The sequence below is a fragment of the Pleurodeles waltl genome, chromosome 3_1, assembly GCF_031143425.1.
Source record: "Pleurodeles waltl isolate 20211129_DDA chromosome 3_1, aPleWal1.hap1.20221129, whole genome shotgun sequence".
NCBI classification, from domain to species: Eukaryota; Metazoa; Chordata; class Amphibia; order Caudata; family Salamandridae; genus Pleurodeles; species Pleurodeles waltl.
This window is the reverse complement of record NC_090440.1, coordinates 1,051,390,290-1,051,406,726: the sequence shown is the minus strand read 5'-3', so window position 1 is coordinate 1,051,406,726 and position 16,437 is coordinate 1,051,390,290. Positions and strand designations below refer to the sequence as shown.

The 16,437-nt window shown below is 45.0% G+C and overlaps 1 protein-coding gene across 2 annotated transcripts in view; it reads right to left on the bottom strand.

Moving 5' to 3' along the window:
• Positions 1–16,437, bottom strand: part of CCDC93 (coiled-coil domain containing 93) — a 1,008,240-nt gene that overhangs the window by 868,869 nt on the left and 122,934 nt on the right. For both annotated transcript variants that reach the window (XM_069224342.1, XM_069224343.1), the window contains exon 6: positions 12,946–13,002. In XM_069224342.1, the coding sequence (XP_069080443.1) occupies positions 12,946–13,002 (57 nt within the window). The remainder of the gene's footprint in view (positions 1–12,945; positions 13,003–16,437) is intronic.

The window sequence follows — 16,437 nt, the reverse complement described above, 5'->3', positions numbered from 1 at the left end:
CCCCAAAGTTACCACACCAGCAGCTCAGGGCCGGTCAGGTGCAGAGTTCAAAGTGGTGCCCAAAACGCATAGGCTTCAATGGAGAATGGGGTGCCCCGGTTCCAGTCTGCCAGCAGGTAACTACCCGCGTCTTAGGAGGGCAGACCAGGGGGGTTTTGTAGGGCACCGGGGGGGACACAAGTTAGCGCAGGAAGTACACCCTCAGCAGCACGGGGGCGGCCGGGTGCAGTGTGCAAACACACATCGGGTTTCCAATGGAAATCAATGGGAGACCAAAGGGTCTCTTCAGCGATGCAGGCAGGCAAGGGGGGGGCTCCTCGGGGTAGCCACCACCTGGGCAAGGGAGAGGGCTTCCTGGGGGTCACTCCTGCACTGGAGTTCCGATCTTTCAGGTCCTGGGGGCTGCGGGTGCAGAGTCTTTACCAGGCGTCGGGATCTGGGAAGCAGGCAGTCGCGGTCAGGGGGAGCCTCAGGATTCCCTCTGCAGGCGTCGCTGTGGGGGCTCAGAGGGGGCAACTCTGGCTACTCACAGTCTCGTAGTCGCCGGGGAGTCCTCCCTGAAGTGTTGTTTCTCCACAAGTCGAGCCGGTGGGCCATCGGGTGCAGAGTAGCAAGTCTCATGCTTCCGGCGGGAAACGCAGTTGTCTTGAAGTTGCTCTTTTGAAACAAAGTTGCAGTCTTGGGTGAACAGAGCCGCTGTCCTCTGGAGTTTCTTGGTCCTTCTAGAGCAGGGCAGTCCTCTGAGGATTCAGAGGTCGCTGGTCCCTGGGGAAAGCGTCGCTGGAGCAGTGTCTTCAGAAGGGGGGAGACAGGCCGGTAGAGCTGGGGCCAAAGCAGTTGGTGTCTCCGTCTTCTCTGCAGGGTTTTTCAGCTTAGCAGTCCTCTTCTTCTTAGGTTGCAGGAATCTGAGTTCCTAGGTTCTGGGGAGCCCTTAAATACTAAATTTAAGGGCGTGTTTAGGTCCGGGGGTTAGTAGCCAATGGCTACTAGCCCTGAGGGTGGGTACACCATCTTTGGGCCTCCTCCCAAGGGGAGGGGGTCACATTCCTATCCCTATTGGGGGAATCCTCCATCTGCAAGATGGAGGATTTCTAAAAGTCAGAGTCACCTCAGCTCAGGACACCTTAGGGGCTGTCCTGACTGGCCAGCGACTCCTCCTTGTTATTCTCATTATCTCCTCCGGCCTTGCCGCCAAAAGTGGGGCCGTGGCCGGAGGGGGCAGGCAACTCCACTAGCTGGAGTGCCCTGTGGTGCTGTAACAAAGGGGGTGAGCCTTTGAGGCTCACCGCCAGGTGTTACAGTTCCTGCAGGGGGAGGTGTGAAGCACCTCCACCAAGTACAGGCTTTGTTACTAGCCACAGAGTGACAAAGGCACTCTCCCCATGTGGCCAGCAACATGTCTTGAGTGTGGCAGGCTGCTAAAACCAGTCAGCCCACACGGGTAGTTGGTTTACGGTTTCAGGGGGCACCTCTAAGGTGCCCTCTGGGGTGTATGTTACAATAAAATGTACACTGGAATCAGTGTGCATTTATTGTGCTGAGAAGTTTGATACCAAACTTCCCAGTTTTCAGTGTAGCCATTATGGTGCTGTGGAGTTCGTGTTTGGCAGACTCCCGGACCATATACTCTTATGGCTACCCTGCACTTACAATGTCTAAGGTTTTGCTTAGACACTGTAGGGGCATAGTGCTCATGCACCTGTGCCCTCACGTATGGTATAGTGCACCCTGCCTTAGGGCTGTAAGGCCTGCTAGAGGGGTGACTTATCTATACTGCATAGGCAGTGTGAGGTTGGCATGGCACCCTGAGGGGAGTGCCATGTCGACTTACTCGTTTTGTCCTCACCAGCACACACAAGCTGGCAAGCAGTGTGTCTGTGCTGAGTGAGGGGTCCCCAGGGTGGCATAAGACATGCTGCATCCCTTAGAGACCTTCCCTGGCATCAGGGCCCTTGGTACCAGGGGTACCAGTTACAAGGGACTTACCTGGATGCCAGGGTGTGCCAATTGTGAAAACAAAAGTACAGGTTAGGGAAAGAACACTGGTGCTGGGGCCTGGTTAGCAGGCCTCAGCACACTTTCAAATCAAAACTTAGCATCAGCAAAGACAAAAAGTCAGGGGGTAACCATGCCAAGGAGGCATTTTCTTACACCTTAATAGGAAGCTAGCACAGCTGAAGTGTTATAAGCAGCCCCTTCTTAAGAGACCATAGGGCTCAAAGACCGGAGGCCACTATTAATGAATCTGAGTGGGTGGCAAACACATTCCATGCCCGGACCGCTGTTGGTAGGGTGAGCGTCTGCTGCCTCTGCAGTCTCCATGGAACATTTTTGAAGCACTGACAGCCTTTCCTTTCACTAGGTGAGATCAGTAGGGCCCTTATGGCCAGTAAGGCAGAAAAAGCCCCATATCCTTATGGCATTCCTGTTGACCTTTTCAATGCCAATATACCCTTCTGGGGCCCTATACTGACCTTCATGTTGAGAATGTGTTGTACATCCATTTTATTAAAATACTTGGTCAGACTCAATAATCATTCCTATATATAGGAAAGGCAATCGCTCCAACCTAGCTTATTACCGTACTATTTCTCTACTTGATTCCCTGGTGTAAGTTGTAGGTCGGATCATACTGAATAAATTAGAAGTGTGTGCAGAGAACAATGAGATTCTTTCTCATCTTCAGTATTGTTGTTGTAGAGATCTGCAGATGACCAAATGGGGGCTAAAACCTATTTTGTTTGTTGGGAAGCATACATTGATTAAGAAGGACAATATGTTTCTAGCTTTTGTAGCCCTATCTAGTGTGCTTGACCGTGTCATGCTTGACCAACTGTGGTCCATTATGGCAGAAGTTGGGAGTAGACCCACCAAAAAAATCTTTTCTCAGTAATCTGTATTCAGGGAGTAGAGTAGGGTGGAGTAAGGCATGGCCTAAGTGGTGAAGCCACCTGTTTGTTTGGTAGAGAGAAGGAGGATAGACACGGTTGTGTTCTTGATTCTTTTTTGCTTATCCTATATATCAATAGCTTAGGGAACGTTTTGATGCAAAATTGCAGGAATCTCCCTCAAATTTGGCCTTTGTCCAATCCCAGCCATCCTTTACACAGAGGACTGCGTGTTCATGACCTGTACCACCTGCGTCTACAACACTACTTATGTGTTTTGCTAATCACATGCAGGACCTGGGTCTAACAAACAACTTGGGCAAGACATTTATATTGAAGTGTGGAAGGAGAACCCTGAAGTGCTGTGATCTAATGGTTGATGATACAAAGTTAAATTTCACTTCCTCACTTTAAATTTTACAAAAGCCACCGCTGGGCTGTCAAATTTCGCTTCTAACCTTGGCAATAAACCTTTGGATGAAATGTGAAATGTTTATAAGACCAAGTGTGTGTCAAGAGCTCTGTATAGGATGGGAATTCAGGGATACAGCAATATCAACCCCCTACAATTGGTACAAAAATACTTTTTCAGGTATCTACTACCAAGTCCAGCAGAGCCGTTCATTCTTTGTTTGTCACTCTGAACTAGGGGTTCCCTTCATATCTGATATAGCTAGAATCCAACCAATTCTATTGTGGCATAAGATTTGGTCTTGTGATGACACTATTAAACCACAACATCATTAAGCCGTTTACCTCCCTGGTGCGGGTCATGACCAGTGGCCAACACCAGGGAGGGGATTAAAAAAGTCAAGTAAGTCTTGTGATTATGTTTCTGCTACAAAAGGGTCAGACTTCTGACTAGTGGCAGTTTTGGTGCCATAAAGAAGCGCAGAAGGTTTATATGCCTACTGCAAAGAGCAAATCTGTATTTTATGTTAATAGCTGAGTACATTACTAGAGTCAGCCATTACCTAGGCTATAATACAAATTAAATGTATGTGCGGAGGTGGCTATGGAGAGATGAAGGGCTCTTTTGCAGGGTGGTAGTGAGGGAATCCGAGGAGGAGGACATGGGAGTGGGAGCACCAATAATGATTGTTGGACTGGGCGCTAGAGGTGCTAAAGACTGTGACGACTGGTATGTGACAAGGTGTTTTTTGAGTGTCTTGAAAGAACGTGCTGATTGAGGGAAGAAGCGCAGGTAAGGTGACCTCTACTGTTGCACGTATCACACACACACCAGCACTTTTGTGACTGTCTACGTAGGCTAGTGTTTTAGAGCGACAGTTTAGCCAGTAGGAAAGATGGCATCTCGTTGGATGACTGCTGCTCACACCCTCACTCGGGTTATAGAGGACAGCTCTGACATAGGATCAGAGACTGAGACAGCATCTGAGGGATAGGACAATGGCGTAGACTCTAGGAGTGATTTTTCAGGCGGAGGAGTCCCATTCGATAACTCCTCTTCCAGTAATTATGAGGGAAGTGATGAGGACAGTCCTGCTGTCCCTTCGTAAGCACAGTCTGTGCAATGATACAATAGCGGGTTAGCCCAACCCAGAGAGCAGGTGAATGCGGCGGCAAGCACAGAGAGCTCCCCAATTTAGTTCAGCCCCAAATTCCACCATCCAAATCGTATTTTGGAGACATCAAAATTATATATCACAATATAATGTTTTTGGTCCTGGGCTCGTCGGCCATATAAGGAAAAAACTTAGACATTTCTGGAAACTAGACATCCGGGGGAGTCCACAGTGGTGTGACTTGTGTGGATTCCCCAAAGTTTTCTTACCCAGAATACCCTGCAAAGTTGAAATGTTGAATAAAAACTCTATTTTTTCTTGCATTTCTGTCACACAAACTACAGTAATATGCTGGGATCCACAAAATTCCTACCACCCAGTGATTCCTCACCTGTCCTGATAAAAACACTACCCCACTTGAGTGCCTGTACCTAGTGCCTGGTCAGGAATGGATCACCCCAGGGTCAACATTTGCCTCATGTAAGGACCAACATTGACTGTTGTGTGATCTATTCCTGTTGCGGGCACTAGTCCTACCCACACAAGTGAGGTACCATTTTTATCGGGAGACCTGGGCGAATGCTGGGTGGAAGAACATTTGTGGCTCCTCTCAGATTCCAGAACTTTTTATCACTGAAATGTGAGGAAAAGGTGTTTTTTTGGTCACACTTTGAGGTTTGCAAAGGATTCTGGGTAACAGAACCTGGTGAGAGCCCCACAAGTCACCCCATCTTGGATTTCCCTAGGTGTCTAGTTTTCAAAAATGCGTAAGTTTGGTAGGTTTCCCTAGGTGCCGGCTGAGCTTGAGGCCAAAATCCACAGCTAGGCACTTTGCAAAAAACAGCACTGTTTTCTTTGGGAGAATGTGATGTTTCCATGTTGTGTTTTGGGGCATTTCCTGTCGCGGGCGCTAGGCCTACCCACACAAATGAGGTATCATTTTTATCAGGAGACTTGGGGGAACGCTGGGTAGAAGGAAATTTGTGACTCCTCTCAGATTCCAGAACCTTCTGTCACCGAAATGTGGGGAAAAGGTGTTTTTTTGGCCAAAGTTTAAGGTTTGCAAAGGATTCTGGTTAACAGAACCTAGTGAGAGCTAGGCATTTTGCAAAAAAACTTCAGATTTCAATGTAAAAATGTGATGTGTCCATGTTGCTTTTTCTGTCAGGAGCATTAGACCTACCCACGCAAGTGAGGTACCATTTTTTATCGGAACACAGAATAGCTAAACATTTTTTCCTTTTTAAATGTAAGACAGTATAAAAAAGATGTCCATTTGAGAAATGGCCTGTAATTCAAATGCTAGTATGGGCACCCCGGAATTCAGAGATGTGCAAATAACCACTGCTTCTCAACACCTTATCTTATGCCCATTTTGGGAATACAAAAGGTTTTCTTGATACCTACTTTTCACTTTTTATATTTCAGTAAATGAATTGCTGCATACCCGGTATAGAATGAAAACCCATTGCAAGGTGCAGCTCATTTATTGGCTCTGGGTACCTAGGGATCTTGATGAACCTATAAGCCTTATTTATCCCCGCAACCAGAAGAGTCCAGCAGACGTAACAGTATATTGCTTTCAAAAATCTGACATTGCAGGAAAAAGTTACAGAGTAAAACGTGGAGAAAAATGGCTGTTTTTCAACTCAATTTTTATATTTATTTTATTTCAGCTGTTATTTTCTGTAGGAAAACCTTGTAGGAACTACACAAATGACCCCTTCCTGAATTCAGAATTTTGTCTACTTTTCAGAAATGTTTAGCTTTCTAGGATCCAGCATTGGTTTCACACCTATTACTGTCACTAACTGGAAGGAGGGTGAAAGCAAAAAAAATTGTAAAAATGGGGTATGTCCCAGTAAAATGCCAAAACTGTGTTGAAAAATATGGTTTTCTGATTCAAGTCTGCCTGTTCCTGAAAGCTGCGAAGATGGTGGTTTTAGCACAGCAGACCCTTTGTTGATGCCATTTTCAGGGGAAAAACCACAAGCCTTCTTCGGCAGCCCTTTTTTCCCATTTATTTTTAAAAAACGAAAATTTCGCTGTATTTTGGCTAATTTCTTGGTGTCCTCCAGGGGAACCCACAAACTCTGGGTACCTTTAGAATCCCTAGGATGTTGGAAAAAAAAGGACGCAAACTTGGTGTGGATAGCTTATGTGGACAAAAAAGTTATGAAGGCCTAGGTGCGAACTACCCCAAATAGCCAAAAAAGGGCTCAGCACTGAGGGTGGAAAAGGCCCAGCAGCTAAGAGGTTAACGATTGTCTTAACCCGTTCTGTGCCTTGGACGAGGTGACCTCGTCCAAGGTTACAGTTCCCGTGTGCCTTGGACGAGGTCACCTCGTCCAAGGCACGGGAACTTGGGGGAGCGCTAGCGCGTCCCCCCTGTGCACCCCCCCACCCCCAAGCCGGGAATGGAAGGGGAAGACCTTCCCCTTCCACCCCCGACCCCCCCCCCCCCCGGCAATCTGATGACATCAGCGTGCGCACAGCGCACCGACGTCATCAAGTGTTGCCAGACGCGCTGGAAGCCATTTGCTTCCAGCACGTCGAGGGGAAAGGACCCAGCGAGGTGAGTCCTTTCCTTTTTTGGGGTTTGGGGGGGGGGGGGGAAACAGACACGGGAGGAAAGGAAAGGGTTTTTCCTTTCCCCCTGTGCCTGTTTTCACAAGATTCCTGCTCCACGATCGCAGGCAGGGAAATCCACTAGACACCAGGGATTTTGTTTTTATTGTTTATTTTGGGGGCAATTTTTTTTTTCTGTTTCGCCCCCTCCCCCCTCCCCTGATGGCAGACCAGCCATTTTTTTGGACGATCTGGCCCCCAGGGGGTGGAAGCACACTAGGCGCCAGGGATTGTGTGGTGTGTGTGGTGTGTGTTTGGGGGCACCCCTTGGGCAAGGGTCGACCCCCTAAAGTAGGGAAAGTTCGTATTGGCCATCTCTGCCCCCTTTGGGGGCAGATGGGCCTATTTTTGTAGGCCCATCTGCCCCCAAGGAGGGCAGAAACCACCAATACGCCAGGGATTTTTTTTTTTTTGTGCTGGGGGTGCCCCCTTTGGATATGGTCATCCCCTAGAGGGGGCACAGAGGTGTTGCCCATTTCTGCCCCCCTTGGGGGCAGATTGGCCAATTTGTTTACGCCCATCTACCCCGAGGGGGGCAGGATCCACTTAGGTACCAGGGACAACTTCTAAGTTCTTGGTGGTGGGGTGTTTGTCAACTGGCAAAGTATTTGTATTTGTGATTATAACAATTTATTTCTTCTTTTTCTTCTAGTTCAACGCTTTTGCTTCCTTTGCTGTGGATCCTTGCGGTTTTGGCAGAAGTTGTCCTGCGGTTTGCATAGTTGCATGTTTTAGGTAAGTGAAAGCAATTTACTCCAAAGGAGTATTGTTGACATGCATGAATGACATGATTGTAGGTGGTGTACTAAATGCAGTATTGTGTGTTTGACATTGTCCTTAGATTTGAGCACAGTGATGTTTGTGTTGTCATATGTCTAATTTTCTTTTTTCTTTTTAGTGGGATATCATTGGTGATTGCTGTCTCTGTGCAGAGTAGTTGCTTGGTGAGTAGCTTTTTCAGGCAAGTGAGTGGTATTGTTTTTTGCAGTACATAACTCTTTGTGATGAAGCTACACTTTGCTTATTACTTATTTTAGTGCTAGTTGTTGTTTGCAATCCATTTGTTGTTAGTGAGGATCATGGTTAGCCGCAGAGTGACCGCTCAGCAGGTTGTTCGCATGCTCTTTGAGGCGTCTTCAGACCATGATTACGACACTGACTCTGCATCTGAGGCAGAGGAGGAAGCAGGAGATTCTGGAAGTGAGTTTTCTGTCCGAGAGTATTCTGATGAAGAAGTTACTCTCAGTGCAGATGAAGGGCCTGTGTTAGAGGAGGACATTGATGTGCCAAGAGTGCAGCAGCCTGGGGCTGAAGGGTTTCCCATTAGAAGACCTGACACCTGGATTGCCCCAAACATGGAGCAGCCACAGTTACCTGCATTTACTGGTCTCCCAGGGTGTAGAGTTAATACGGAAAACTTTTTGCCTGTCCATTTCTTTCACTTGTTTATGGACAATGTATTTTTGGAAGAGATTGTGGAGCAGACAAATGTGTATGCAGAGCAATATTTGCGGGACAACGCTGCCAGACTTAAGCCTCAGTCTAGAGCTACTCAGTGGGTTCCCACATATCTGGAAGAGATGAAAAGGTTTTTAGGTTTGACTTTTTTGATGGGGTTGATCAGGAAGCCGTCACTGGCTTCTTATTGGTCTACTAGTCCCTTGATGGCAACCGCTATATTTCCTGCAACTATGACACATAATAGGTATTTGCTTCTTCTTCGTATGCTGCATTTTGTAGACAATTCTTTAGCCTTGCCACGAGATCACCCTGATTGTGACCGTCTTTTTAAGATTAGGCCTGTCCTTAATCATTTTGTGGATTGGTTTTCAGAGGTCTATGTTCCAGGCAAAGAGATAAGTGTGGAAGAGTCTTTGGTCCTTTTCAAGGGGCGTTTAGTTTTTAAGCAGTACATTCCTAGTAAGACGGCACGGTATGGGATTAAATTGTATCTGCTGTCAGAAAGCAGTACAGGATATGTGTATAATTTCCGGGTCTACACTGGTAGGGATTCCAGTATTGACTCTCCTGGTTGTCCGGCTACTTTTGGAGTTAGCGAAAAAATTGTGTGGGAACTTGCTAGACGGCTGTTTAACAAAGGTCACCATTTGTACGTAGATAATTTCTACACTGGAGTGCAGTTGTTCAAGGAGTTGTTTAGAGTGGACACTGTTGCTTGTGGCATAATCCGTTCTAACCGGAAGGGCTATCCAAGGGAGCTTGTCTGTAAGAAACTTGTGAGGGGACAGTGCAGTGCCTTGCGGAATAATGAGCTGCTAGCTATGAAATTTTCAGACAGGAGGGATGTGTACATGCTATCGACCATCCATGATGAGTACTTCCCCTGTGGCTGTTTGGGGTCAGGTTGCGGAAGTGCGCAAACCTGCGTGCATTTTGGACTACAATAGGCACATGGGTGGTGTTGATAGAGTAGATCAGAGGTTGGAACCTTACACTCCTCTTCGTAAGTCTTATGTGTGGTATAAAAAGTTGGCCCTACATTTATTTCATTTGGCAACTTTTAATGCCTTTACTGTATACAAGGATTGTTCACCTGAGTCAAGGATGACATTTGTTAAATTTCAGGAGTCGGTGATAGAAAGCCTTATTGTGGTGGAACCGACAAGAGTTCCTAGAGTAGAAGTGGTGGAGGATGTGGCTAGATTGAAAGATCGGCACTTTCCAGATCACATTCCTCCCACTCCCAAAAAAGACTTGCCCACAAAGAAATGTAGAGTATGTGCCCGGAGATTAATCCGGAGGGAGAGCCGGATGTACTTCCCCGAATGCCCTTCAAAGCCTGGGCTGTGTGTGCCCAGCTGTTATAGAAGTTACCAAACAAAAAAAAACTTCTGGGAAATACCGTGAGCGTAAGCTGTCTGTTTTATATTTTCATATGTTTCACGGTTGGCATCTCTGTCATGTATTTATTTAGAGCTTTTGTGTTTGTAGTTTTGTGCTTATTTTATAATTAGTGGTTTCTTTGTTGTTTATAAACAAAAAAAAAGTGATGGCGGTGTGCGTGGGGTGGCGCTTGGCTGGGAGTGTGCGTGGGGTGGCGCTTGGCTGGTGGTGGTATCATTTTTATCGGGAGACTTGGGGGAACGCTGGCTGGAAGGAAATTTGTGCCTCCTCTCAGATTCCAGAACTTTCTGCCACAGAAATGTGAGGAACATGTGTTTTTTTAGCCAAATTTTGAGGTTTGCAAAGGATTCTGGGTAACAGAACCTGGTCAGAGCCCCACAAGTCACCCCATCTTGGATTCCCCTAGGTCTCTAGTTTTCAAAACTGCACAGGTTTGGTAGGTTTCCCTAGGTGCCGGCTGAGCTAGAGGCCAAAATCTACAGGTAGGCACTTTGCAAAAAACACCCCTGTTTTCTTTCAAAAAATTGGATGTGGCCACGTTGCGCTTTGGGGCATTTCCTGTCGCGGGCGCTAGGCCTACCCACACAAGTGAGGTATCATTTTTATCGGGAGACTTGGGGGAACATAGATTAGCAAAACAAGTGGTATTGCCCCTTGTCTTTCTCTACATTTTTTCCTTCCAAATATAGGAGAGTGTGTAAAAAAAGACATCTATTTGAGAAATGTCCTGTAATTCAAATGCTAGTATGGTCACCCCGGAATTCAGAGATGTGCAAATAACCACTGCTCCTCAACACCTTATCTTGTGCCCTTTTTGGAAATACAAATGTTTTCTTGATAGCTATTTTTTACTCTTTATATTTCAGCAAATGAATTGCTGTATACCCGGTATAGAATGAAAACGCACTGCAGGGTGCAGCTCATTTATTGGCTCTGGGTACCTAGGGTTCTTGATGAACCTACAAGCCCTATATATCCCCGCAACCAGAGGAGTCCAGCAGACGTAACGGTATATTGCTTTCGAAAATCTGACATTGCAAGAAAAAGTTACAGAGTAAAACGTAGAGAAAAATGTATGTTTTTTTCACCTCAATTTCAATATTTTTCTTTATCAGTTGTTATTTTCTGTAGGAAACCCTTGTAGGATCTACACAAATGACCCCTTGCTGAATTCAGAATTTTGTCTACTTTTCAGAAATGTTTAGGTGTCTGGGATCCAGCATTGGTTTCATGCCCATTTCTGTCACTGACTGGAAGGAGGCTGAAAGCACAAAAAATTGTAAAAATGGGGTATGTCCCGGTAAAATGCCAAAATTGTGTTGAATAATTGGGTTTTCTGATTCAAGTCTACCTGTTCCTGAAAGCTGGGAAGCTGCTGAGTTTAGCACCGCAAACCCTTTGTTGATGCCATTTTCAGGGGGGAAACCACAAGCCTTCTTCTGCAGCCACTTTTTCCCATTCTTTTGAAAAAAACGAATATTTTGGCTAATTTCTTGGCCTCCTTCAGGGGACCCCACAAAGTCTGGGTACCTCTAGAATCCCTAGGATGTTGGAAAAAAAGGAAGCAAATTTGGCTTTGTTAGCTTATGTGGACAAAAAGTTATGAGGGCCTAAGCGCGAACTGCCCCAAATAGGCAAAAAAAGGCCTGGCACAGGAGTTGGAAAAGGCCTGGCAGCGAAGGGGTTAAACTGTCTGCACCCTTACAAAGTCCCTGACTGAAGTATGTTAAACAAGCCTGTTTGGATTTGGGTCATCCGTAATATTTTGAATGTCCCATCAGATTACAATGTATCAACAGGAAGGAATATAAAAAAGGCATGTTTTTTGCTGCAACACAGACTGATTACTGAACTTATAAAACCAAGTGTTGTCAAGAACCAAACAATCTTGGCAACCTTATCTACAATTTGTACACAACAGTCATCACAAGTTCGTACTGACCCATTTCACACTTGATATTTCTCACCGTCTGATACGACTTCCCACAATAAATGATTCACCTGAATTTTGAATCAAATGTCCATGTGACAATTTATCAAATCAGAGCAGTTTGCACACTTTGTTTTTTTGTACATTTTACAAGGACATGAAGAAGCGTTGCCTATTTTACATGATCTAAAATTCAAACAATGTTGCCTCGCTTATTCGTTTTTGCAAACATTACTGACTCTATTGATTAGCTGTACCATGTCCAGCTATGTGTATTCCGTGGTACCCGCTTAGAAAATCCCTGGCCATTTAGCATGGCTGTGCTGTGCTGATATGAACGTTTACTTATTGCAGTAAATTCATCTGATGATATTTTATTGTAATCATTGCTGGCTTTCTTTTTTTGTTTAACCTTTTATGTAAATTTTTAACCATTATGAGCAATAATGTTTTATTTTGTACGCTTTCGTGATTTTTAATATGAGAATCGGATAAAGCTGAATAGACATTGAAACTTATGTTATATACATTTGTATGTATATTTATATATTCACTTAAAAAAAAAAAACAAAGGTTACAGGGACTTTACAGTTAGATTCGGAATTTACTCACCAAACAAAACATAGAAATGTATCTGATAATCTATATAAAATAATGGATAAGTGCCCAGACTAAGAAATCTGTAAATAGAAAGAACTGGCTTAGACAGAATTATAACCCGTAGACATGAAGCAGGGCCGATGTTTAAAAGCAACAGACAGGGGAAAGGCAGGGGATTGCATGGTTTGAGGCAGGAATGGGGCAGGAACACAGTCAGGCACTGGCACATGATAATTGTGAGGTGCAAATTGTGACATGTTAAGACTACATTTTGTCATTGGGAAGCTAATGTCTGCATTGAAAAGTGGAACCGGAAAATGGATATGAATTTTCTTAAAAACGTTATGAAGAAGAACTTTGATGCACACTGCTCTGGAAAGTCTTATAAGAAGGTAGTGTTTTAATTGGTGAGATAATATAATGGTTATTAATGTCAATAACATTAATGGCAGAGATATAATTTAAGTAATTACCATTTATGCAACCTAGAAAAGGAAAACATACTTACATAGACATCGGTGACTGTTTTAATAGCCTTTTCTTTTCTTTGCATGAAATCATCATCCTATTAGGCAATGGGAACAAAACAAACCACCCTGAGAAGAGAATGCAGTGTTGCAAATACAATATTCAATCTATTAACAGAAATATACGTGTATTTAAATTCCAAGATATTACAGAATTAAAAACTCAAAGGAAGTAGTGCAGTGACCGACAAACTGTTTTGCAGGATTTAGCATACTGTCCTAAATACATGCACATCTTAGGACTGATTGGTCTCCTCTATGAAAATCTAAATCAAAATTAAAAATAGTCCTGCTAGACTGGAAAAGGATGCAACCCCAAGCAATCAAAGATTGCTAATCCTATAAATCAATCGACCTCAAATATTTTCTCATAAGAACTTAGCATAAAAAACAAAATGAATCAGAAACCTTTTAATCAGGGGTGTGGAATTAAACAAAATATCTACTTGCCCATGGGACAGGTTGCTTTACCAATCTACTTATCCTGTAAACAAATCGTCCCTTTGGTGCCATGTAGTGCAGTGACAAATTATGGTAGCAATCTCATTATGTATGAGCTCTGACAATAGCCTCTCTGATTATGCCAGGGCTAACACTATAGTATGGCTTGAAGACTAGCAATTTCAAACTCTACTATAGCAATTTCTTTATTTTGCCACCTTTCTGCAGATCTATATACTGGGGCTGGAGGAAGCAGAAAACAATAGTTCCAAGGGCTGGAATACCTTTGAGTCTGCAGGCCTTGAAAAATGTACTCAACCACTCGCTATGGCATGTAATTGTTTTATCTGGTCAAGCTATTTTTAGGACATCTTTGCCCCTTCTGGTGAGGTTAAAATGAACAGGGGTTCTGTTCATTCAGAAAGTAAAGGAGCAATAAAGGTCCATTTAAATCTTGTTATATTTTCATATTTGCTCTGTTGAGAGACAGAGGTCAAAAGGTAGTTTGTCTTGCAATGAATTTCCCTTCTCACTGCAGAGTTCCAAGATATTGTAGGATGAACTTCTCTGGCCTGCTGTGAAAAAAGTTACTTAGATGTTGTTTGTTAGGGAAAACCTGACACCACAGTCTTTAATTTCACAGTAAATCAACTGTACAATCATTTCAAAATATATTTCAATAACTGTGAAAGCTTATTTTTTGTACTTATGTGTGATGAAAAAAAAAATGTAAAAGGACAAAAACAAATCAGAACTCTTTGCTTAGTGATGTGCAAAAGATAACAAGTTAAAAGGACAAAAACAAATCAGAACTCTTTGCTTAGTGATGTGCAAAAGATAAATATGTTGTCTGAAACCCAATTTTTACAGATTATTATTAATACTCCTTATAGTTTTATCAGTAAAACTGCAAGTTAGTGGGAAGGTTTTTGGACATTTATTGGAAATTTACTGTCTGTAAATGACAGTATGCACCACATCATACTATAGTAATATATTTATTTATTTCCAATACAGGAGTAACTCACAGGTACAATCAATAGTTGGGATACCCGACTCGCCAGGATTACTTGGGCCCAGTCATTTCTGATCTTCATGAGAACTGTGGACAAGAGTGGTATGGGCGGAAAGGCGTACAGGAGGTCTGAATTTCACTTGAGAGGAAAAGTGTCTCAGAGAGAGCCACCTTGGAAACTACAGCACGCAAAACTGCTGACATTGCGTGTTCTCTGCAGAGGACACCAGATCTAACCAGAGCTCTTCCCTGATGAAAGAGACCTTGAGCCACCTTTGGGTGAAGGTGCTATTCGTGATCAGCTAGGCATCTTTGGGCGAGTTCGCCTGTTGTGGCGTTCAAGGAGCCCGCCAGTTGTTGAGCAACAAGGGATATGATCTGCTGTTCCAGCTATGTCCAGAAGTGTAGAACCTCTTGACAAAGGGCTCACATCCCCAATAGACCCTGTCTGTTGCAGTACCGCATGGCTGTTGTGTTGAGTGAACATCTGCATAAGCCTTCCCCTGATGGAGGATAGAAAGTCTTTCAATACCAGTCGGATCACCCAGAGTTCCGGCAGATTGATGTGGAGTCCGGATTCTCCTGGAGAGCAGAGACCTCTTATCTCCACCTCTTTGAGATGCCTGCCCCATTCCAAGAGTGACACATCCGTCACTGCCATCAGATCTAGTTGGGAAAGAGAGAGAGATATGCCTCTGATCCAATTGCGGTTTGTTAACCACCACTGCAGATCATTCACAGTTCCCTCCGAGACCTGAACCATGTTGAAGTGATTGCCCTGATGCTCCACCCACTGGACATTCTGATCCCACTTCAGAGCCTGCATATGCCATCTGGCATGTGTCACCAGCAGGATGCAGGAGGCCATGAGCCCCAACAGTCTCAGAGTCAGTCTCACCGAAATCCAAGATAGAGGCTGAAACCAATATCGTACCCGGAATATCCTGGACTCAACCACTTGGGAGGATAAGCCTGAAACTACACCATATCAAGATCAGCTCCAATGAAAGGGAGCGTCTGAGAGGGAGTGAGGTGGAACTTCGGCAAGTTTATAGTGAACCCCAGCAAATGCAGGAGATTAGCCATAGTCTGGATGTAGGAGATGACAGCCTTGGGCGAGCCCGCCTACAACAGCCAGTTGTTGAGATAGGGGAATACTGACACCCCTGATCTCTGCAGATGAGCTGCAACCACTGCCATCACCTTGGTGAACATCTGAGGGGTGCAGGTAAGGCTAAGGGGAAGCACGGTGAACTGAAAGTGCTTGTGGCCTACCATGAACTGCAGGTAACGTCTGTAGACAGACGTAACGGGGATGTGGAAATAAGCATACCAGTATCTTTAGATGTGTCCAGTCCACTGGCCTCACCTAAATCCTCAAGCCAGTCCATTTCCTCCTCACAGGGCTGGTATTCTAAAGGGTCCAGCGACCCCTCCTAGTCTCCCCTGAGGCCTAGCCCAACAGAATAAGACTCAGGCTTCGATCTAGGAAGAAAAGCTACTGCTGGCATCAGAGTCACCGTTGGGCTCAGAGTCCTGGATGACAAGATAGATGGTGCTGCCATTTGCGCCTTTTCGCATTGACATTGGGGCCAGCAACGGGGAATGTCAAGATGTTATGACTGGCATCGGTCCAGATCCAGGACTGGATCCTTGTGGGTCCATCGGAGCCAAGGCTGAAGCTTCCGGCGCAGAGACGGATGGGCCCACATCTGACTCTGCAGGGCCCGAAGGCCTGCAGCCATGTTTGGACTACCCAAAAATGCAGCATATGGCCTCCTAGAACTCTTTTAATTGGGCAGCGGTCGTTCCAGCTTCTGGAAAGTTAGGAAGGGTTGGAGCCAGGCTCAGAAAGAACAAGGCCTAAAATGCCGACTCTCCCTGGTCGTGTCAGCCGAGGAGTAATCGGAGACCGCTTCGACCCGGTCATTCCGAGGATTTGTAGTGGGTTGACGATAACTTTGAATTCCGTGACTAGTCCTGAGACCTTCCCCACCACCAGGACCTTGAACTGTGC